At 44.8% G+C, this 23946-nt stretch overlaps 1 protein-coding gene across 2 annotated transcripts in view; it reads right to left on the bottom strand.

The window, feature by feature from the left end:
* The window catches only part of ZFYVE28 (zinc finger FYVE-type containing 28), a 932593-nt gene that overhangs the window by 430983 nt on the left and 477664 nt on the right, over window positions 1-23946 (bottom strand). For both annotated transcript variants that reach the window (XM_085642546.1, XM_085642547.1), the window contains exon 3: window positions 19958-20095. In XM_085642546.1, the coding sequence (XP_085498672.1) occupies window positions 19958-20095 (138 nt within the window). The remainder of the gene's footprint in view (window positions 1-19957; window positions 20096-23946) is intronic.

Genomic DNA, 23946 nt, shown 5'->3' with positions numbered 1-23946 from the left:
CAATCTCTCAATCTCTCAATCCATCTCAATATCTCAATCCATCTCAATCCATCTCAATCCATCTCAATCCATCTCAATCTCTCAATCTCTCAATCTCTCAATCTCTCAATCCTCTCAATCTCTCAATCCATCTCAATCTCTCAATCTCTCAATCCATCTCAATCTCTCAATCCATCTCAATCTCTCAATCCATCTCAATCCATCTCAATCCATCTCAATCCATCTCAATCCATCTCAATCCATCTCAATCCATCTCAATCCATCTCAATCCATCTCAATCCATCTCTCAATCCATCTCTCTCTCTCTCTCTCTCTCTCTCTCTCTCTCCTCTCTCTCTCTCTCTCTCTCTCTCTCTCTCTCTCTCTTCTCTCTCTCTCTCTCTCTCTCTCTCTCTCTCTCTCTCTGTCTCTCTCTCTCTCTCTCTGTCTCTCTCTGTCTCTCTCTGTCTCTCTCTCTCTCTCTCTCTCTCATGAGAGTTGTCAATTCCAAACCTTTTGTTTCTACTTCATTTAAAATGTATTATTATGAACATCCCCTCATTCCTTTGCCTCAGGACCTCAAGGTGCAAGCACCTAAATAAGAACCACTCTTTGGAATGGGGAGTCCTTCTAGGAAATATAATACACAAAAGCAAGATCAGAGCTGCACCTCATGAAAAACAAAAAAAGTGAAATAACACAGTAAAGTATGTCACAATTTGAAAATGACAATTTCTGCAAGATCCAATTGCGTTTCTTCCTTTACTGTTTCGTCCAGTAAAACACTGGACCTCTTGCGGCAATTCTCCACACTGCCGAAAGCACTGCGATTGGTGTCAGTAGGGTCAGGAAAACCGGCTGGGGAACACGACGCCCACTTAGATGAAGCAAGCAAAATCGAAGTGGACGTCGTGTTCCCCGGCCGGCAGGGTGGATAATTCCCCGTTCAAGGGCCACATATTAATGGAAATTGTACATCGACCTTGGAATGTTTTTTTGATCTGCTAGCTGCATGGACTGCAGCTATTAATGACATTTGGATGTTCTCTTGACTCATATACTGCCAGAACTGTGGCTGTTTACCTCCATATCATACAGATGCTTCATTCTGGTCCATACATTGAGGAATATTTTTCGACCACTGGATGGTATGGAACTGATGCTTAATATCTTCTTTGCCCTGAAGAAGTCCAATGTTTTAGCGGACGAAACGCGTTGACTGATTTTTTCATGAATATGACATGATACAACAATAAAGGAAGAAACGCAATTGGATCGTGCAGAAATTGTCATTTTCAAATTGTGCCATACTTTACTGTGTTATTTCACTTTTTTTGTTTTTCGTGTGGTGCAGCTCTTGCTTCTTGTATTATACTTCCCTGCTGAGGGAGGCATCTTTGGCCAGGAGGTGTACATAGAGAAGTGCACACAAGGATAAAAAATATTGTCCATTAACAAAACTTAATACAGGTGATGAACGATGTGGGAGCTGTGTTTGCGCTCAGGTCCACTGCCTGTGTTCACGCTTCCTTCTTGGAAATGTTGAATCCAACAGAGAAAGGTAGACACATACCAGCCAGCGCCTCTCTTGAGCCGAAAGCAATTTTGGGGCATAAGAAGCAGGGGGGACCCACAGCAAGACTCTTTTCACAATAAGACGGAGATTTATTGTTCATAAGGAGAAACCTGAGCATGGATGTTCCTTTCTCAGAACAGTGGAGGTGATCTAGATTAAAGAGAGCACAGATACCATGTTGAGAAGGACGTTTTCTTGTTCTAGCGCCAAGTGCATTTGTTAGGGTACATGGTAATAATAGGGTTGGAGGTGTGTGGGTGAAAAGAAAACATGCTGAAGGTATCAGGAATAAACTTGACCTTTGTTGGAAGAGGACAACCCGTGGTGTTGAGGTGCCTCATGTATGAAGATGAGAGGACATAGCAGCAGTACGTATGGGTAGGAGGGATGGTGACAGCAGGCGTGATACAAAAGAGGCAGAGTTGGGGAGAGAAGAAGTAGCACTTACAGTGAGAGCAAGTTAGAATCTGCTCCTTTCTACTTCTTTTTTCTAAATAGGAGATAATATCACCTGCTGCTCTGCCATTGATCTACAAAGTGGCTATTACCCCTTCCCCAAGCTGCCTCTACTCGCTCACCTCCCTTATCTCATCTCCTATCATCTGGTCTGATCAGTTGGCCTCTGTTTTGCATTTACGTTGTCTGCAGAGTCGTCTAATGTAGGCATGTTCTTGCCCATGACGATCGTTTCCATCTGAGAATCTTATCACACTTCCACTCAGTCTCCCAAGCCCTCCTTGAGACACTCTTCCATAAATTTGCATGCATGCGTTTACTCCTTTTCCGTTAAAGCTCCTGAAATTGAGCTTTCCTAGATTACGGATTTATACCTGTTCATCCCTTCGTATTTGTCATGTTAACCTGGAAGGAGGTTTTCTTTTTCCCACCACTTTTCCAGGTCACTTTTCTTCCTCACACTATTAACACTAGCTAAAATTCTAAATAATTTTTTACTGAAGGTCCCTGACCTTGCAAGCATATCCTATGCTTCTTGGTATTGTGCACAGCACCGTGGAAACGAGCATAAATGAAACCAAGAAAATGGCACCTGTATGCCTGTAAACACATTAAAGCACTCAAAAGGGCCCAACATTGAGTATTGGAAAGACTGAGGATGATAAGTACTTATTTTCCGAAGACAGATACATAAACAAGTTGCAATTTTGAGGACAACATGTCTGGATAATTACACCTCTCTTTCTAGGTGCAGTCTACAAGGCAGCACAAGCTTTATGGTTGCAAAAGGCCGACTGTGGGCTCACCAAGAACTCGCAGGGGCTTTCAATCAGCCTACTTTGCTCACCGTTGGGTGGCTTCATTGCTATTCTTATTTGCTTGCTTCTTATTGAAAGGTTCTCCGTGTCCTTGCCTGTCCCTCCTATGTTTGTCCCTCCCTTAGAATATAAACTCTTTACCATTTGACTCTCTAGCACTTACCCTTCTATTGCACACTTTGAGGTAATTGCTTTTTTCAAAAAGCATTGGCAAAGCCTATACCTGCAAAAGATAAGAGCTATTGGTTTTCCTAATGCTTGTTCCAAAAGCCTTTCCTCTATGACAGTCACAAAAATATGTAGGGTACTGTTGTTGAACCAGTGGGTTTAGAGTATTTTTAAAAGAGTGCATATTTAGAGGCTTCAATAGTAATTCAGGTAAAGGGTACTGGTGAAGAGAACGACAAGGGAAGGTGGTGGATGTATTAGGCCTCCACTAACAGAGCTTACTTCGTTCTTGAATAAAGTGAATTAGAGGCCCTGCCTCTGCATGATCATACCCCAGTCACTGAGAGCTACTTGGCTGAAAAAAAAGGCTTGAAATGTGTAAACGGTAACATTTTGGGAACAGTGACTTGGTGAATTCAGACATGTTTTAAAAATGTATCAATTCATTATTCACTTGCTTTGATGAGGCAGACTATCTGGAAAGTTCTCTAAAGTGTTCTACCCCAAGGGGAATCGGTAGGCAAACTATTCTGCCACATTAAAGAGTACAGCGTGCAACTTGTGAGGTAGGACACATTCCATTTTCATGTAAAGCTTTAAATTTTTTTTTGTTATTTCTAACTTTCTTTGATATGCCCTACCCTGCTCTTTCCAGGTCATAAACCTCAGATTATCTTTATCCCATCTATTTCTTAGTTCCTTATTCTCTGACTCTTCTCTTTCAGTCTCTCCTCTCCTTACCATCCTCTCACATTTATATGTCTGCTCCATCTCCTTTAATCTTTTTACCCCACTTCCTCTGACCGCCTCAATTGCTACTCCTCTAGCCAAGACATTTAAAATCATTCAGCAATGCCCTGGAGAGGAAAAATGTTCAGTAGTCCAGATGAACAAGTTACTTACCACCTTTAGGGGTAACCCCTTATCTGGTAGAGGCTCTATCTAACTGCAGATTCCTTACCTTTGAAATGCCCTCGGAAATGTATTTGTGAGTAGTACCGCTATGTGTGTCTTTAGGGGGCGTAATTCGGCTCCGCATAGTGTCGTTCGCACCAGAAGTGACATTCGAAGTGCCTACACAAGCGCCAACCAGGCGCGCGGACGACCCAAGCGCAAACCACAAAGTACAGTGGTGTGGAAAACTAGCACCCTGAAAGGGGGAAAAAAAACCTTCCCTAGAAATCCAATCGCAGAGTGGGGAAGATGGGTCGGTCATTAAGGAATCTGCGGCTAGAAAGAGCCTCTACCGGATAAGGCATTACTAAAGATAAGTAACTTGATCATCTGATAGGGACATCTAGCTGCAAATTCCTTACCTTTAAATAGATACCCAAGCAATACCTCCCCGGAGGTAGGTCTGCGGACAGATTTGACATGAGGAAGTCCTGTAAGACTGAACAGGCAAAGTGTTCATCCCTACCGACCTGACTGTCCAGACAGTAGTGCTTGGTAAACATGTGCAGACATTCTCACATTGCTGCCTGGCAGATATCCAGGACTAGAACTCAGAAAGCTAACAAGGTTGTTGCAGCTTTAGCTCTGGTGGAATGAGCACACAAGGCCACTGGGGGTTGCTTTTTAGCTAATGCGTAGCAGATTTTGATACACAGTACGATCAATAGTGAGATGGTCCTTTTCAAAACAGCCTGTGCCTTCTGTGCTCTGATATACCCTACGAAGAGTTGGTCAACCACCTGGAACTCTTGTGTACAGTCAAGGTAGAACAAAAACGCTCTTTTTGGGTCCAGACGGTGGAGTCACTCCTCTTCTTTGGAGGGATACAGAGGAGTGTAAAAAGTAAGCAAGGTGATGGATTGGCCTACATGAAATGAAGTGATGACGTTTGAAAGAAAGGGGGCTCTTGTGTGAAACACCAGTTTGTCAGGATAAATGGCAAGGAAAGGATGCATGGATGACAAGTCCTGAAGCTCAGTGACCTCCAGGCACATGTTATTACAACCAGGAAGGCCGTCTTAATGGTAATGAGCCTGAGAGGACAATTGTACAGTAGCTCAAAGGGTGTGTACACAAGGAAAGTGAGGTCAAGATTGAGGTTACAATGAGGCATAATAAATGGAGAAGGTGGAAACAAATGTTGCAAACCTTCCAGAAACCGATGTACAATTTGGGATTTGAAGAGGGATGGCTGATCAGGCAGCCGCAGAAAAATGGAAATGGTGGAGAAGAAAACAAGTTACTTACCTGCAACTTCAGTTATTCAGTATTGGTATCTTTCATAGATTCACATACCTGAATCATCCCCGCCGTCGAGGTGGGCGTCACACGGTAAAAATAAACATATATATATATATATATACATTAGCAGTAATACATTAAGCCATTGCAGTAGCCCATCCCTGTCCTATTGTAAAAAAGAACCAAAGTAGAAACACAGCCAAATCAGGCCCTACCACCCTCTAGAACACTCCACAGCGAGGCAAGTCCCTCAGATTGTCTAGCACAAGTGACAAGAGTGATATATCAGTAATAAGGGAAGCCTCTCCAGGTAGGAGGGTGGGTCATATGTAAATCTATGAAAAATACCAATACTGGATACCTGAAGTTACAGGTAAATAACTAGTTTTCTTATCCAGTATTGGACCTTTTATAGATTCACATGCTTGAATCAGATTAGCTAAAAGAACAATCGATGGACACAATGCAGAACAATGTCATACATTCACCCAGTACAGAGATCTGGGCCTAAATCCATCGTTTTTTTGCTCACCATGCCATTCCAATTTGGACACAGCCATACGCAAATCAGTCTTGACCCTGCGCTCAATGGGAACAGTCCAGCCCGAACTGCCAGGCCAGGTCCTCCCTGGACTGGAAACAAGCATCCTAGGACCGGGTTCGGGGTTTCACCAGAATAGCTAGCAGTTATACAATTTTAATATTAGAGGATGGCGGGTATCATATGAATGGCAAACAGATATCCTCATAAACAGATATGCATGTACATATTCACTAAATATGTATGACAATATGAACAATAAGTATTTATGAATATAGAGTACATAAACCAACAATTACTTGTGAAGCAAATACATTGAATTTAGCATTTAATAATTAATCACCTCCAAAACAGAGACTCACCTTATTGGAAAAGATTACGTAAGAATGCTTGTCCTACAGCTGCTTCCGCCTCCGTAGCAAAATTCAGGCAGTAATGCTGTGTAAATGTATACATATTCTTCCATGTTGGGGCATGGCAAATTTTATCCAATGGCACTCCAGCAAAAAGCGCAGCGGAGGATGACACTGCTCTCGTGGAATGAGCCTTAGGTTTGACAGAAAGCGGACTGCCTGCTTAGTATGGCAAAAATGAATAGCCTCTGCAAACCGTCTTGCAATTGTTGCTTTAGTCACTGCCGTACCTGGTTTTGCGCATCATAGGATACAAACAGTTTATCAGATGTTCGGATGGTCTTAGTATGTGAAAGATAAAATTTGAGGCATCTCTTTATATCCAGTGTATGACTTGCCTTTTCAGCAGGGGAATTAGGATTAGGAAATAATGTTCATAGAATAACAGTCTCATTAAAATGGAAAGTTGATGGTACCTTTGGAATAAATGTAGGATTTGTTCTGAGGAGAACACTCATTAGTAAAGCGAAGGGAAGGCTCTTTAATTGTGAAGGCTTGAATTTCGCTGACTCTCCTGGCAGCCAACAATAACGCAACTTTCCAAGAAATTTATTTGAGTTCAGCTCTCTGAATCGGCTCATGGGGATGTTTCATAAATTACGCCAGAACCAGATTAAGCCTCCATTCTGGAGGAGGAGCTCTTACAGGAGGATATACTCTGAAAAGTCCTTTCATAAACTGCTTTAGCAGTCGATTTGAACAAAGAGATAAACCTCCAGAGGTTTGTCTGTAAGTAGAGCTGGCGGCCAGTATGTAACTTAATAGATTTTAACATAAGGCCGGATTTAGCCAGAGAGAGCAGATAAGGTAAAATTTTATCTGAAGAATACTCAAGTGAGTGCACATTGTTACGAAGGCACCATGAACAGAAACGCTTCCATTTGAGTGTGTACGTTTTAACCATGGACGGTGCCTTTGCCTTGGAAAGTATGTTACCACAGTCTTGCGGCAGGTCTAATTCCTTGAACTCAGCAAGTTTAGTAACCATGCATGTAGCTGCAGCGGGGCTGGATGTGGGTGGAGAATCTGCCCCTGCTCAATGTTAACAGTGTTGGCCATACTGGAAGGCGAGAAGGTCTGCATTCTGAGAGCAGAAGAAGCTCTGTGAACCAGTGCCGGCGTGGCCAACGTGCAGCAATGAGAATCATTCGGCATGGCTCTCTTTCCAATTTCATCAGAAGCCTTGGAATTAACGGAAAGAGGGGGGGGGAGGGGGGGCGCGTAGGCAAAGATCCTTGTCCCCCTCATCAGAAAAGCTTTTCCCCATGAACCTTTTTCTAGCTCCCAGCTGGCAAAGAATTGGCATTTCCGATTGATCTTGGAAGGGAAGAGATCCAAGTTGGGCCTACCCCAAATCTGGAAGATGTATTCGAGAACCTTCTGATCCAGCTCCCCATTCGTGGGAAGAGTTGGAAGTCCTGCATAAGGTGTCCGCCAGACTATTCTTCATTCCTTGGAGATGTTCCACTTAGATAGTTATTTGGTGAGAGAGAAGCCACTTCCATATTTCCTGTGCTTCCTGCGATAAGATGTGGGAGCATGTGCCTCCTTGTTTGTTCAGGTAATGCATGCATGTGGTATTGTCTGTCCTTATCAGAACCGAGGAACCCTGAATCCTTGGGAGGAAAGCCTGCAAGACTAGAGAAATGGCTTGAAGCTCCAGAAAAATGATGTGTATTTTTGAAAGCGCTGTGGGCCACTTGCCTCATATCCGGAGCTCTTGAAGGTCAGCTCTAGAGAAGAGTCTGTAGTGAGGACGAAAGCTGGCGTCCCAGAAAGGAAAGATAGCCCTATTGAGAGATTGTTGGAGCGCTGCCACCAAAGCAGAGCTGAATGCATGAGTGGAGTTATTCACACTAGGTCGAACTATCCGGTCACCTGAAGCCATTGATTTTCTAGTTCCTCCTGTATGGGTCTCATTCTGAGACAAGTGCAAGGTACCATTAGAATTGCAGAGGACATCATGCCCAGTAGAGATTTTATCAGTCTCACAGGAGTGAACCTTCTTCCTCTTAAATTTGTTGCAAGAGAAATGAGATGTGCTTTCCTTTCTGTGGACAAGAATGCTTTGTCTTGGATAGTGTCTAGGACTGCTTCGAGAAAAAGCGTCTTTTGTGACGGATGCAGGACTGACTTCTGAAAATTGAGAGTTAGCCCCAGGGAACGAAACATTTGAAGGCAAATGAAGTTGCTTTCGAGGCTTGCCGAAAAGATGGTGTTTTCACTAACCAGTCATCTAGGTAAGGAAACAGCTGCAGGCCCTGTAGCCCAAGATAAGCAGCAACTGGAGCCAGACACTTGACCGCAGACCAAACCGGAGAACTCTGAACTGAAAATGAACACCTGCCACAGAGAAACGGAGAAACATTTGATGTTTGGGATGAATAGGGAAGTGAAAATAAGTACCCTGCAGATCTAATGTCATCATAAAGTACGCGTGATTAAGAAGCTGCAGCATCTCCTGGAGAGTGACCATGCGGAAGGATTTTTTCTGTTTCATACTAAATTTTCTTAGGTCTAGAATTGGCCTCCACTCCCCGAATTCTTTCTTATCAGAAAGAAACGAGAATAAAAACTTTTTCCCACCCGAGAGTGAGGCACTCTTTCTATAGCTCTTTTCCGGAGCATAACCATGGCTTCTTCCTGAGAAGTTTGAGATGAGGTGGAGGCTTCTTTAGAGGCAGATGAGGCGGTGCGATCTTTATGAATTCCAGGGTATGACCATACTTTACTATGTCTAGAACCCATTTGTCCAAAGTGATTTTTCTCCATTGGTCGAAATGTAAAGAAATATTTGTGGCACTGGGATTGATGTGTGGCCGAATTAATGCAGGTGCTGGTGAAGTGTCACTGCTTTATAGCATTGTCTCTACCCTGAGGGGGCTGCTTTCTCCTGTTTTGCTGTCTGGAGTAAGCATCAGCTGGAGGGGCTCTATACTACTGTTATGGTTGATGACCATATCTATATATTGTTAAGTCTGTGGCTGGTATTTCTGATAGCTTCCTCGAAAGGAATAAGACCCTCTGCCACTGGCCCCTCGAAAAGGTGTCTTCTTTTACTGGAGCGTTTCCAAAGCTTTAGTCGTGTCCTTCTTGATTTCCTGTAAGGCATCGTCAATGTGTTTACCAAACAGTGCGTCCCCATTGAATGGCATGTCTAGGATCTTACTTTGCACCTCAGGACAAAAGGTGGTAGACTTGAGCCATCCTTGGCGACGAGAACTGCTGCTCCAGCTAGTTGCCGAAAACCTAACAAAGATAGATCCACAGAGATGTCTATGATTACAGATACTGCCCTTTCTCCCTCAAGCAGAATCTTCTGTGCTTCTTGCTTTTTATCATCTGGCAAAAACTCAAGGTACGGTGCAACATCTGACCACATTTGGCAGTAGTATCTACCTAACATGGCTAAGGAATTTGCTGCACGCACTGAAGCACCCGCCATGGTGGTGAAATCTTTTCCCAATATTATCCAACCTCCTTCCATCCTTATCGGGTGGCGCAGTAATGGGCACCGAAGGATTCCTAGATCTCTGCTGTGCAGCCTGGGAAATAACTGAATCTGGCTTAGGTTGTCCTGCCAGGTACGCAGGTGCATCGTCAGGGGCCTTGTATTTTTTGTCGATTTTGGGGAGGATTGCCAGTACTGAAAAGGGGTTTTTCATTATTTTTACACCTTCTTCCCAGGTATGATATATGATGGGAATAGCTCTCACAGATTTTCTGTTTTGGTCCTTAAAACCATACAAGAAGCAGTCATACTGCTTAACAGGCATGGGAAGATGGAATCGATTTGCCGCTCTCTCCATAATATCATGAAAACCCCCACTATCCTCAGGAGGATAATCAACTGCTTGAGGAGCCGGCGGAGAAGGTGTCAGAATTAAGTAGTCTTCCCACTCATCTACTGTAGTAGGCATCTTAGGAATTTCCCCTTCCTCAGCAACAGTATCATCATCATCCTGCATTCTCTGATCTTGTGGCACAATCATAGGATCCTGAGCCTCCGTGGTGGGTACTGAAGGTGCTGCTGAATCTAAAGCAGGCGGGGGAGACGTTTGCTTTTAAACAGAACCTGCTGCAGAAGGGAAGCGAGTGTGGTAATCCTGCAGCATTGCTGTTAAATCCTGTACTAATTCCATAGGCATTTGTATCATGGGTTCTTGACGAGGCATCAACACCTGTTGCCTTTCCATAGGTTGATGGTAATGTGTGCCATAATAGTCATCCTCATCCTCCCCCTCCTGATATTTTATGTGGAGTTGAGAAGGGCTGCGGGCCGGACTTAACAACCCATCATCCTCAGATTCCTCCAAACATTGACCAGGAGGCATAGGAGAGATGTAAGAAGGGTCTTGGTAAAAAACCTCTCGTCTACAGGATCGTCGACAAGAACCCATATGACAAAATTGGGGGGAATTGCAATGAAGAAGGCCTTTTTCGTTGCAGCGTCGATGAGATGTTCGTCGATGGTGAAACAGACACCGTCGATGTTGACATAACCGTTGTCAACGACTGTGTAGTCATTGTCGAAGCCGTCGACGGCAGAACTAATGTCGTCACTGACGAAGTGGTCGACGGAGGTGGCATCGGAGAACGGGGCATCGTCGGCAGCGGGAATGTCGTCGAGGCAAGAGATGTCAACAGAGGCGATGTTGGCGTCATCGGAGGCCTCGTCGACGGTGTAGGCGCAGACAGGAAAAAGGTTATCGTAGATGATGGAACGAGGAATGTCGAGGAGGTAACTCCAAAGGTGGTTTCGCTGTCGGCAAAGCTTTTTTTTGAGGACGAGAAGGTCTTAACAGAATTGGGTATCGTTTGAGCCGAACAGAACTCTCTGGAATAAATGAAAAAACTTTAACATTTGTGTTTAACTATATTATATACTTTGGACTTCTTTGTGTGCACGGATCGGAGTTTTGGCGTTTGCTGTATTTCCCTTATTTCAAGGGTAAACTGGGGTTGTATTGGTAACCAGCCCTTCCTTTCCTAGTAGCATCGCTAGTAATTTATTCTATCTACCATTCCCCCGATACACTGTGCAGAGCGCCCTAAGCTGTTTCTATACCTGTTTACCAAAAGAACATTAAAGAACTCAAAAGTTTTCAACAAAATGTCGAAAAAAGCTTAGTCAAAAAGTGACTAAGGAGAAGCTCTAACCAGATCTAAACTGACTGGAGCAGAAAGAAAAGAACGGACGCAAATGCGCCTGGGTGGCACCTATATAGGCACCGTAAATGTCATTTCCGGTGTGGACAATGCCACTGGCACCAAGCGGAGCTGAACGACCACTTACGGGCATACAGGGGTACTGCTCATGAAAAAATGTCCAGTCTAGTTGACGCCTAGGGGTAATCCAAAGGTAAGGAATCTGTGGCTAGAAGTCTTTATCAGAAACTGTTCTTTTCTGCACTAGAGCAAAATAATAATGGCAATTACTACAATCCACAGAGCTAATACCAGGAGGTGTCCCAGGACACCACACACCTCTGAAAAGTTATCACAAACGGCTCCAGCAGATTTTTGCTCCAAGGCGATACTTGATGTAATGAGGATTCAGATGTTTATTCCTGAAAGTCTAAGCACATGTACAAAACACCATGGAAATGGCTGCGGCAAAATGTGAGCCAAACATCTCTACCATATTTTCTGAGATATTCTATATCGGGCCTTACACCTCTACTTTTTTTTTTACTTCCTCGCTTATTCTGTCTCGCAGCTATTTCCTTACTTCTCCATCTTTCACTCTGTCTCGTACCCCTCACCACATATCTGCTGCTCTCAAAGCCTTTGTTCTCCCTGTACATCCTTTATCTTCTATCTCTGTATGATTCACCCAAGATGCCCTTTTCTTTCCCAAATATCTTCTATTTATCTCTCTCCTCCTTTGTATGTCTCCTTCTAACTCTCCTCTCTCCCTCTCAATATTAGGCATTTCTTTGACTCGCTTCTCACTCTCCATGTCTCTTTTCAATAATCACGGTCTCTTTTCTAGATCTTTTTACTCTCCCCTTCCGTTTGTGCCTCTTTCAGTTCTATTCCCGTCATCTGCCCTTTCTCGTCTATACCTTTTTGTTTAACTCTGTCAGTCTTGTCTATCTTCTCCACCATGCCATCCCCACGGCCACACCCTCACCTGTGTTTCTTTTATTCTGCTGTGGATCACTGCATCTCAAACGTAATGCCTATGCATATTTTTCCATGTGGTTACCTCCCTCTCACTACCACCCTGCCTCGCTGGTTTCCCTCACTGTCCACATTTTTTCTTGGTCTGTCTACTTTTTACCTTTATCTCTCCCTCCATGTTTGTCTAATCTCTCCTACCTCTCAGTAAACCAAGTGCCAATTAAAAAAAACATATTGACATAGTTTATATCTGAAGCATCCACCTCATTAAGGCAGCTTAGACTACAAAGAACATTTTAAAATACAAGATTTATTCCAACACGCTTACGTACAAAAGCAGAGATTTGTCCTTTCCTTTATACTTTATAGTTTCTTCTTCATTATATTGCTTAGTTGCATTTCAACAGAAAGACTGTTGCCTTCCTCTTAATACTCACTACAAGCAACATCTTTCTATCTGGTTGTACGAAACGTGGTTTCAAGAGGGCATGGTTAGGATAGTAATCCTGCATCATTCTATAATCTAGAGTAGAGACACATTTTGAACAGATTTCTCAATGACGCAATAAACTTCCTTCAGCTAACTTTCAGAAATAGCCATTCCATTCATTCATTAGTCTTTATTATCGATGTATTACATCATAAAAGACAGTTACAATACATAAAAAAAATACATAATTATAAAAATACATAATTAAAAAGAGAAACATGAACAGAATACTTAAAAATAATCCAATACCCTAATGCCTCTTGTTTCTAATAAACCAAACCCAAGCCAAAAATTTAGCAACAGCAATAACAACATATTCACTAGGCTCAAATCTCAACATTTCAAGTGCTTCTGACCCTTGTCTAGTGCCCAGAGTTCGACATAATGGTTTGAGCCATTTAGCTCGGGGTGCAGCATAGACAGGACAAACAAAAAAGATATGGCCAACAGAATCTATACAGTCAAGACAACTTTTACAAGAGTCGCTAGACGTACCCTTCCATTTTTTGGTGAAAGAGTTGGTCGGAAGTGTGCCTACCCTAAATTGATGATAAAGTTTCCTGTCACAAGGTCTGGTGATGGTGTCCCAGTAAGCTTCAAGGAGTGGAATTCTTTTTTGGGCTAGGAACCTTCCTGTCAAGGACTCTGCAGTGGCTGAGTTAATATGTTTCTGCTGCACCATTGACCAATAAAGGCTCTTAAAGTCTTTCTTAGAGGGAAAGGGGTTGTTGGCTGGATCGGTCCATAGATTGCCCAACCCCATAGATTCCAGGAGTTGTTTAGTCTGTTTGAACCAGGGAATATTGCCAGCCCCCAGGATAGATCGCACATCAAGAAAGGCCTTTGCATAGAGGTCCAGCTCAGGGACTGTCCATAAACGCCTCCAAAAGGCCAATGGCTTGAACCTTGCAATGTCTTCAAACGAGTGACAGCCGAGGTCCAACAGGAGGGGTTTGACAGGGGTAGAGCATGGAAGGCCCGTGAGCAATCTGAGAAATTTATATTGTGCCTTAACCAGAAGAGAAAGATCAGCGAAACCCCATAGTTCAGCGCCATAAAGGATCGCCGAGTTGATCCTCACATTAAAGATTTTGATAGGGGGGCCTATCATTCTCGACTGGGATTGCTTATGTTCTTTAACTAGGCAACCAGAAAGCTGAGCAAATTTTAGAGATAGAACATCAATTTGCGGCCTCCAATCCAACTTGTTTTCAAAAACTACCCCTAGATAGGTCATAACATTTGTACGTTTAAGCAAGGCTTTGTCCATGGAGACATGGCCCTTTATACCTCTCCCTTTGTTAAAAACCATATATTTGGTTTTGGACACATTGACAGACAAGTCAAAATCAGAGCAGAAATTCGTGAAGACATTGAGTGCCGCCTGTAGTCCAGATAGGGTCTGGGAGAGAAGTAGGGTGTCATCGGCGAACATAAGGAGTGGAATTTTAGTACCTCCCAACGTTGGGGCGTCCGTCGATGTGTTGGAGTAATACATAACAACACTGTTAATAAACAATAAAAACAAGGTGGGAGCAAGGACGCACCCCTGCCTGACACCCCGATTGACCCTGAACCGATCAGTGACCTGGCCCTGTTTCCCCCAGCGAACTTGTGCATAGTTATTGTCATGGAGCCTAATGATGATATTCAGGAGATCGGGAGCAAGCCCTAGCTCAGCCAATACGCTCCAAAGTTTCGTCCTATTGACTAGGTCAAATGCTGACCGAAGATCTACAAAGGCAGCGTATAAAGTACCGCCACACAAATAGACCGTTTTCCAGACAATCAGTTGAAATTTGAATGCCTGGTCGATGGTACTGGTACACGGTCTGAAACCTGCTTGGAGAGGAGAGATGATATCCTCCTGCTCAATCCAAGCCTGGATTCGTGCCAAGATCATTCTAGCGATAATTTTCTGGACCGAGTCAATAAGACTAATTGGGCGGTAGTTCCCCGGGCATGAGCGATCACCTTTTTTAAAAATGGGGAGAATCTCGGCCCCCCCCCCAAGAATCAGGAATATCGGCCCCTCTGACTACGGCGTTGGCAAGGTGTGCGATGTAAGGCACCCAATTCACTGGGTCAGATTTAAAGAGATCCGTAGGAACACAGTCCATGCCTGGCGCCTTACCACTTGGAACCTTACTTAAGGCCTTTTCAACCTCCGCACAGTCAAAAGTTAGGGTCGAGGAGAGGGAAAGGTCCCTGGTTATAGCTGGGGCAGGCCCCTCAGCCTGTGGGGAAACCGAGAACTGGGATTCAAAGTGAGTCACCCAGGCGTCCGGAGGGACATGATTGGTAGGGACCTGGCTGTTCTGGGAGTTACCCCACTTGACAATGTGCCAGAAGAGGGTTAGATTCCGGTGCTTGCTGGCAGCCAAAAGGTTGTTCCAGTGATCGTTGTCCCACTCTTGTTTGGCCTTGGCTTTAGCCTTGTTATAGATTTTCCTAGCCAGTCTAGCATTATCTGGATCTTTGTTAGCAATAGCAGATTTTAACTTGCTAAATGATTCTCGGCAAGCTTTATTGTACCAAGTAGATGGTTTTAGAGTGACAGATTTCTTGGCCTTACAAGGTTTTGAGAAAAGAGATTTAAGGCCAGTGAAAAGATGATCATGTATGCGTGTAGCTTTACCAACAACATCCTCAGTGTTCTGAAGAGACTGTAAGTCAACCAGAGCACCGGATACCTTGGAGCTAATCACGGACAATAATTCAACATCAATTGCAACCTTGTCCCAGCGTACACGCCGTTGATCATTGGTTAAGACGGCTTCCGCGGTCACTATTTCAGAGGGTTTGGATCTATGAGCTGGGCAAAGTAAAAGACTTAAAACCAACGGGTTGTGGTCACTCTCCGGGCGGTCTAATACCGCCATATCACTTAATGTGGACCAGAACTCGATTTTAACAAGGGCATAATCAATTCTGCTGTTACAACGTCGGCCATCTGAGAAAGTCATCTTTCCACCCTTATCAGAGGCGGTCCTCCCATTGGCGGCCCTGAATCCCCGCTCCATACATAATCCCATCCACTGTGTCGCAGACTCTGTCCACCTCTTAATAGGAGGGAGATCAAGAGGGGGAATATTTAAAATCGCATCTACTTCCCAGGTTAATGAGTCAAGAGTAGAGAGCAGAGGTTCAAAACAGCAATTTAGATCGCCCACAATATAGACATTGGTGTATATGTCAATAGTGTCCAGAAACCCATCTAATAATAAAAAGCTATTAGTACCACGTCCACCAGGGAGGCCTCTGTTGTAAACATTTATAATTAAAACTACGGGATCGTTGTTGTGTTGCAAGGAGATAATTAGTAAGTCAGGGCTGTCAATAGCTAATTCCTTGAGTGAATACCCAAGGGATTGCTTAACCCATATACAGAGCCCGCCAGACGGGCGGCCCCTGGTGCCACGGGTGGCCCCCTTGAAAAAGTTTACAAACCCGGAAAGATAGATCGGGTCCACAGCCCAGGTTTCCTGGAAAACCAGGATATCATGGGTGTTAACCCAGCCTACCCATTCTTCAGAGGATACCCTGCTACTAAGTCCCGCAACATTCCACGAGACCAGGGTCAGGGGCGTAGAGCTGGATGGCATGGCACATGGTGCTGCAGGGGCGGGACCCTTAGTAGTTGGGGTAAATGCAATATTAATGGGGCCCCTAGTCTCACTTTCGGTTGAGCAAGGATCAATGAGGGGGGGAGATGGACTAATTAGTTGAAGAAACGGGGTACTAGGAGACATAGTAACCAAGCCAACTTGGGCCCCCCGTAAACCACCACTCCCTGTTTGCACGGAGTTAACTGAACCAAGACAGACTTCCCACAAATTACTCGAGTTTTCCCGATAAGGTAGCTGTCAGTCAACCCCATCTAATGAGTTCAAGGGTGTATAAAAATCTGACAGTGGAAGATAAAAATCCGGCCTTGTCTGACGGTGGGAAGTCCTATTAACCCTTTCCCAAGCAAAGGACATGTCACGTATTGTGGCAGGGGGTTTTTGTGGATAAAAGTATGACAAATCCACTGTAGATATGCCGGTCCCTCTCAAGGTATTGGAAAAAGAACAGATATGCCTAACAGCCCTGGGGTCACGGAAATTTATAATCACACAATCTCCCTCCACCTGTTTGACTCTATTGCCCAACCAACATACCCTACGAACGGTCATTATTTCAGCCCGTAGTCCAGCAGGTAAAGGCCTGTTGGTATTTAACCAGTGTGAGACTTTGTTCTTCAGCTCACTATGACACTCTGGCTTTGTCTGAGGGAGCCGAGGAACACCCACCATTATAATAGTATAAGGCTGGGACTCGGGTGGAAGATTGATGGATGGGAAATTTTGAAGGGAGTCAACATCCTCTAAGCTGGACTTGCTGGTAGAGATGTTGTTAGTATTAATGGCAGTGTTGATATTGCAATCTGTTTCTCTCGGGACCTCAATATTGACCTGGAGGCGAGGAACATCCACCGCCTGGACATTGTGAGCCGGGATATTGGGTAATGCTCCATCCAAGGGTGTGAGAGCCGTGGAAGCAAGCCTGGATTTATCGGCAATGTCTATGTTAGAGGAAGTTGCATGATCAGTGGAAGACACTGCAATCTTTTCCAGCAGGGACGTATTGGCAGATACCATACCCTCTAACTTCTCAAGTGAGGTGGCGAGACGAGTAACTCGCTCTAATAGTGGGAGGAGTAGTGATTTAAATAACTTCTCTATAGGCTTGAGAAAATCGGAGGTAGAAGGGTCTGCGTTAGATTGAACAGAGGGAGGGAGCGGGGACTTCAAACTACCAGATGCCAAATGGGAACTAGCAGACGTAGTAGAGTTGGGAGCTTCACAGGTAGGTGCAGATTTATGAGGGTTAGACACTTTAGAGGTTTTTGCTCTTTTCCCCTTTGGAGGGGCTCCCGTACGTTTCCTTTTACTCGGGATGTGCCTGGGCTTAAGGGCCTGGGTCTTTGCTCCAGTAGATTGCTGGTCGAAGGTGGACGGTGGAATATAAGTGCTATCAATGGTTTGATCACCGCTAGTATCAGGGGTACTAATTATCTCGTGGATATCCACCAACGGGCAATGATCAAAAGTGTCCGGCGGTGCATTTAAGGTATTACCAGACATATTGGAAGGAGGTTGGGGCTGGCTGTTTTCAGGCGAAACAGCTGACATAATATTGCCAAGGGAAGATCTTTTAGCGGATAGTTCTAGGGACAATCTTTTTTCCGTTAATAAAATCTCGTGTTCAAGAACACGAGCAGCTCTAGTAATAAAATTATCAAGGGTCCCTGTAACTTGACCCCCTAGGCTGCCCCTAGCCACCTTCCTGCCAGACCTTAAGGAGGTCATGGTTTAGGGAGAGAGCAAACAAACAAACTCAAAAAGGTGGTAAACAGATAAACCTCCGATGATAACAAGAAGATAAAATTCACTAGATATGTCCAGAACACACTACAATGTTTAAGCGCAAAATGTGGGCAACCAATGCTGTATAAACAGTTCACCAGTCGGCAATGGCGCGTGGACTCACAGTACCAGCAAATTATGTGACTCGTTTGAGGCGGCCCGTTTTAGGGAAGTGGCCCGCCCCGACCACAACCGACCACGAACGGCCACAAACGGCCACAAACGGCCCGCTCTTTGCCCGGTCTTCGCCCCGGTCCGCGCGCGTTCCGCTGGCGCGTAACAAGTTATTGGCAATGGGCGTCAAGAAGGGGGCGGTGCCGGGAAGAGCAACCAGGTGAGGCTGATGTAGTTGGCGCTGGGCCCCTTGGTCCTCGCAGTCCCAGAGTGAAAGAAGCAGCAGCCTTCCCCCGTGAATCACCTTAGCGTCTGTGGAGGTCTGTAAGCTCCGAGGCACACAGCACGAATGGGGGCTTAGCCAAGCTTTTATCCTGATTGGAACAACGAGCGGCTCCCGCGAAGCGGGGGCCGCGAGGCGTAGTCTAGTGCAGGGAGGCGGCTCCGGGAAGAGCAACCAGGTGAGGCTGATGTAGTTGGCGATGGGCCCCTTGGTCCTCGCAGTCCCAGAGTGAAAGAAGCAGCAGCCTTCCCCCGTGAATCACCTTAGCGTCTGTGGAGGTCTGTAAGCTCCGAGGCACATCAGAAATAGCTTATGTTCTGACCACTTTGCACATATGCTATGACAGACTTACACTGATTGAAGAGTGAATCAATAGTCTCCCTCCTGTTTCCATTCTGAGAGTAGTGTCATGATCTAGGTATGCTTGTCACTCAATCAATCAACATTTGTAAAAGTGCACTGTCACCCCTGGGGGATCTGGACGCTGTGTCTCTGTCAAAGAACCAGGTCTTGAGTCTGTTTCTGAAGTCTGCCAGAGAGGCGGCCATATGGAGCTGGAGTGGAAGATCGTTCTAGGTCTTGGCTGCGATGTAGGAGAAGGAGCAGTCACCGCTACAAGTGCGGCAGATAGAGAGGGGCGCGAGGGCGAGTGAAGAGGAGCATAGGTGTCTAGCGGGTTGGTGAAAATTGTAGTTGATCCTGGGAACCTATTTTCTGTTGTAAACTCCTCTGACCTTACTAATCCCCATATCTACTGTACTACAATAGGTGCAATCTAGCCTTCAAATCATACATCAACAATCATGCAGAATACAAAACCTCGATACTAACTGATAAATAGGAGTAGCCCTCATTTGTACATTAACCTGGGAGCCTGCTACACTAACATGCTAGCTCCCTTCTAAATAACAAGGAAGAACCTTCTGAGATAATAATAATCTTTGACTTGCTCCCCAGACACTGCCATATTACACACCTTTTTTTTCTTTTGTTCACTGACCAAGGCCCAAAAAATCCGAAAGGACAGTGTCATTAATATTTTTGTCCCGATGGCCGTAGGGGAGAAAAATATATTGGGGATTACATTTGCCATATCCACTAAGTGGCTTACAACAAGAGAAGGCCAGGAGACAACTACATCTAACTCGCATAGCAGATCTAAAATATTCTGAAATCTTCCCCATCTTACATGCACTAATGTTTATATTAAACTATCAAATCTTCCAAAGCAGTATACATGCCCCGCCTCCTAGCAGTGGCATGTATACTGCGACTACTGTGAAGGGGAGTGACGGGGACCTCAACTTGTGATTAGGGGGTATAGCCTTTAACACAAAACACAAGACTCGACACTACATTTACCAAACAACTGGAGTAGTGTCTTACCTCCGCACCAAACCAGAGTTGTCCCGCGAGGTTATCATGGCGAATTTCCTCTGGGAACTTAACACAAAAGTCACGGTTTGCTCGCTCATCCTTGATACATTCCTCCATGACCTGATTAATGATGTTTAAAACATTGTCCTGAAAGAGAAATATGCAACTGTCAGAGCTCGATTCACAGGAAAGATCAATACGATTGAATAGAAAAAGAAGCCCAGCAACATGGAAGGCCCAGATATGCATCAGATTTGATCTAATGACAGTAGCATCAACATTACACGTGTGAAGAAGACCAGGGAAAGGATTTGCAAAGGATCATAATAGGTACGGGTTTCACAAATGCTATATCAGTAGACTTGTACAGGATACTAATAGTAAATGATACACCGGCCAAAACATACCATGTACAGAGGCAATCTGCCAACAAACATGTTATGGTAGATGCAGAGAACAGAACCAAAGACAAAAACGATTTAAAAGCCTTGACAATATTGTTTTATGAACATCACTTCCTAAAATAAAGAGGGACAACTATGTTCTGGTTAGTGTATACATTTAACAAGCACAAGCAGGGAAAAAAACCATGCAAGTCACTGTACCTGGAGTACCCCTCTACGAATAAATGTCGTCCGGTTAACTTAAATTATTTTCAGGTCCGCTTCATGTGCTAGATGTAAATTTTTTAATTCATATTAGAGTGGTAAAACAGAAGAATGGTACTCGGACACAGTAATCTGTTTTTTCTAAACTGCATCACCAAAGCTACAGAAAGTAAGAGCTGTGGTAAGCATGAATAGTCATGTGCAGCAGCAGCCTGTCGTCACGTTACACCATCACTGAAGCAGCAGGATTGAACAGGAGCGTAAGCATGAACAGTCAGGTCTGTCGTCCCTTTATACCATCACCAAAGCTGCAGGATGAAACAGCGGAGTAAGCATGACTAGTCATGTTCTGCAGTGGTCTGTCGTCCCTTTATACCATCACCAAAGCTGCAGGATGGAACAGCGGAGTAAGCATGAATAGTCATGTGCAGCAGCAGTCTGTAGTCACTTTACACAATCACCGAAGCCGCAGGATGGAACAGCGGGGTAAGCATGAATAGTCATGTTCTGCAGTGGTCTGTCGTCCCTTTATACCATCACCGAAGCTGCAGGAAGGGATTGTGGAGTAAGCATGAATAGTCATGTGCTGCAGTAGTCTGTGGTCCCTTTACACCATCACCAAAGCTTCAGGTTGGGACAGCGGGGTAAGCATGAATATTCAAGTTCCACAGTAGTCTGTGGTCCCTTTACACCATAACCGAAGCTGCAGGAAGTAAAGGCAGCGTAAGCATGAATAGTCATGTGCAGCAGTAGCCTGTCGTCACGTTACACCATCACTGAAGCAGCAGGATTGAACAGGAACGTAAGCATGAACAGTCAGGTCTGTCGTCCCTTTATACTATCACAGAAGCTGCAGGAAGGAACAGCAGAGTAAGCATGAATAGTCATGTGCCGCAGTAGTCTGTCACCCCTTTACACCATCACTGAAGCTGCAGGAAGGAACCGAGGGGTAAGCATGAATAGTCATGTTCTGCAGTGGTCTGTCATCCCTTTACACCATCACAGAAGCTGCAGCAAGGAACAGCGCAGTAAGCATGAACAGTCATGTGCCGCAGTAGGCTGTAGTCCCTTTACACCATCACCGATGCACGCGGGAACAACAGGGTAAGCATGAATAGTCATTTCATAGTCAGTTTTCATTTTTAGAGTTTCCTATTTAGTGCAATAAAGACTATTGAAAATTGTTGAAGTTCACTTCTGACACAGCTCATTAAGATGAAGTTGCTGACAATGTCAATGCAATTTTTTTTAACCTGTTTTCTGTTGAATACTCTAACATCTGGTGATCATATCGCTCCTGGTTCTACTTTGTCGAGCAACCACACCACCACTTCCCCACACTGCAAATTATTACGTTGCTCCTGTACTTGGTTGTGAGGAAAGTGGTTGTGCGACCTCACCTTATAATACACTTACCAACCTCTTTAGGACACTAGGTAGCTGTGGCCCGGAGCAGCAAGGCTTACACAAAGGAACAAGTGTAAAGCATTTTAACAGTTTCAAAACAATTGAAGAAGAAATCAACAAGACACAACAGAAATCCAACACCAATTTATAAAAATTGTTTACATTTTAATATATTTTTTCATACACCACAACAGAAAAGATTCACCAGAGGGTTCCATAGATATAGAATTTACAAGGTATAGTAAATGAAAGTATTTCACGTAACCGCAAACAAGCATTGGTAAATTTGACAAATCTGACACACAGAAACTTTTCCACTACAAAAGTTTGGGTTAGGTGTAATGCGGGTACTTGGAGTAACTTTAGGTGGTCAACTCCAGTAGGGAGCCAGTCGAGGGGACTAGCAAGGTCTCAGAAGCATTGCCCTCAGCAGGTGAAGCAGTCCTCAATCAGTGCTAAGCACTTTTATCCTTTGTAGGGCTTTCCTATGGAAGTGGTCGTGATGCAAGGGATGAAGGATCCTGAGGATGCTGAAGATGCTCAAAGGATGCTGTGGATGCGATGCAGTCTTGCTACAACTACTCCTCAGTCCATGCAGGGGTTGAAGTGGTCCTGGTGACAGGGTGAACGTCCCTTAAAGTCCTCTCTGTGCTGGAAGAAGCCCAGTTGCCATTGGATTACAATCACGGGCCAATCCTTCCTGGGTCGATATCTTGCCCTCTGTGGAGGTCGCAGCTGCACTTCAACAACCCTCCCGGGCTCAGCAAACTCAGGTGCAACCTTGTGCGACAGGTCCCTGGTGCTACACGGCGGCAGCTGGCAGTGGGTTGAAAACTTAGGACATTTCAGCTGATGTGTGCCTGTGCTGTGAGTAGGCCAGCTGACTGACCCTTGAATCTCTTGGCTTTAGGTGGGCTCTGGAAATGATCTCTCCTCAAGCAGGACACAACAGGCACAGTCCCTCTCCTTTGATAGCTATCAGGTGGAACAGGTGCAGTCCACGACGGTGCATCTTCTCTTTACTGGTTCCACGGTGCAGCAAGGCAGCCATTCTTCAGTCCTTCTTTCAGTACAGTCAAGATTCTAGTTCGGGGTGCCATGGGTGCCCTATTTATGCTCAGAAAATTGCCCGCTGGGTAGGATGCACTTGGTAGCCAATATGCTACCAGATTCCCTCCCACCTGATGACCATTTCCTGTGAAGTGTGGCATGTGGGCATCTCAGGATGCACCATTCTGCCAATTTCTAATTTGGCAGGTCACCTCTGCTGGCATGCAGAGCTTCCTAGACCAACCCAGAGGTGTGGCTACCCAGGAAAGTTGGTTTGGCAACTGGTTTCCCCTCTCCTGTCCCAAGTGCCATCCTGTCTGCCTGAACAATGTACAACCCCTCTCCCAAGTGTTGCCGATTTCCTCTTCAAAGGCAGCTTTTCCTTTGAAGCTCGCTTTTGGGCCAACACCCGTGTGGCTTCCTGCAGGAGGGAGGTGATACTTCCTTCCAGAGCAGGCCCCTACTGTATGCTGTCCTGGGAGTCGTTAACACGCCTCCCCAGGAAGGCAGAAAGTTGTCTCGCTGACAGGACCACATGTTTAACCAGAATGAGCACATGGGACTAAAGGCAACGAAGTTGAGTTGCAACTTTTGCTTATGTTGCACACTGCATCTTTTTATATTAATTCCGACCTGAAAATCAAGTTGGGCTTAATGTAACGAGTTATTTGATACCTTGGATGACCCTTTTTGGTTGCACATTCAAGAGATAGCACAGCTGAGGGTTTGTGTGCATCTCAGCATTGGACAATTGGGTGACCAAGCTTTTTTCATAGTATAAAGGGAAATTTCATGTTTTTCAACACACTCAAAATTACATGTTCTGCCCCTGTGATATGTTGCGCCATGCCCTAGGACTCAATATGCCTGCCATAGGGGCCACATACACATGTACTAGGGGGGAAATATGGCTTTGCCCTTACTATAAATTGA

The sequence above is a fragment of the Triturus cristatus genome, chromosome 2_2, assembly GCF_964204655.1.
Source record: "Triturus cristatus chromosome 2_2, aTriCri1.1, whole genome shotgun sequence".
NCBI classification, from domain to species: Eukaryota; Metazoa; Chordata; class Amphibia; order Caudata; family Salamandridae; genus Triturus; species Triturus cristatus.
The sequence above is the reverse complement of the archived record's forward strand: the minus strand, read 5'-3'. Positions and strand labels throughout refer to the sequence as shown.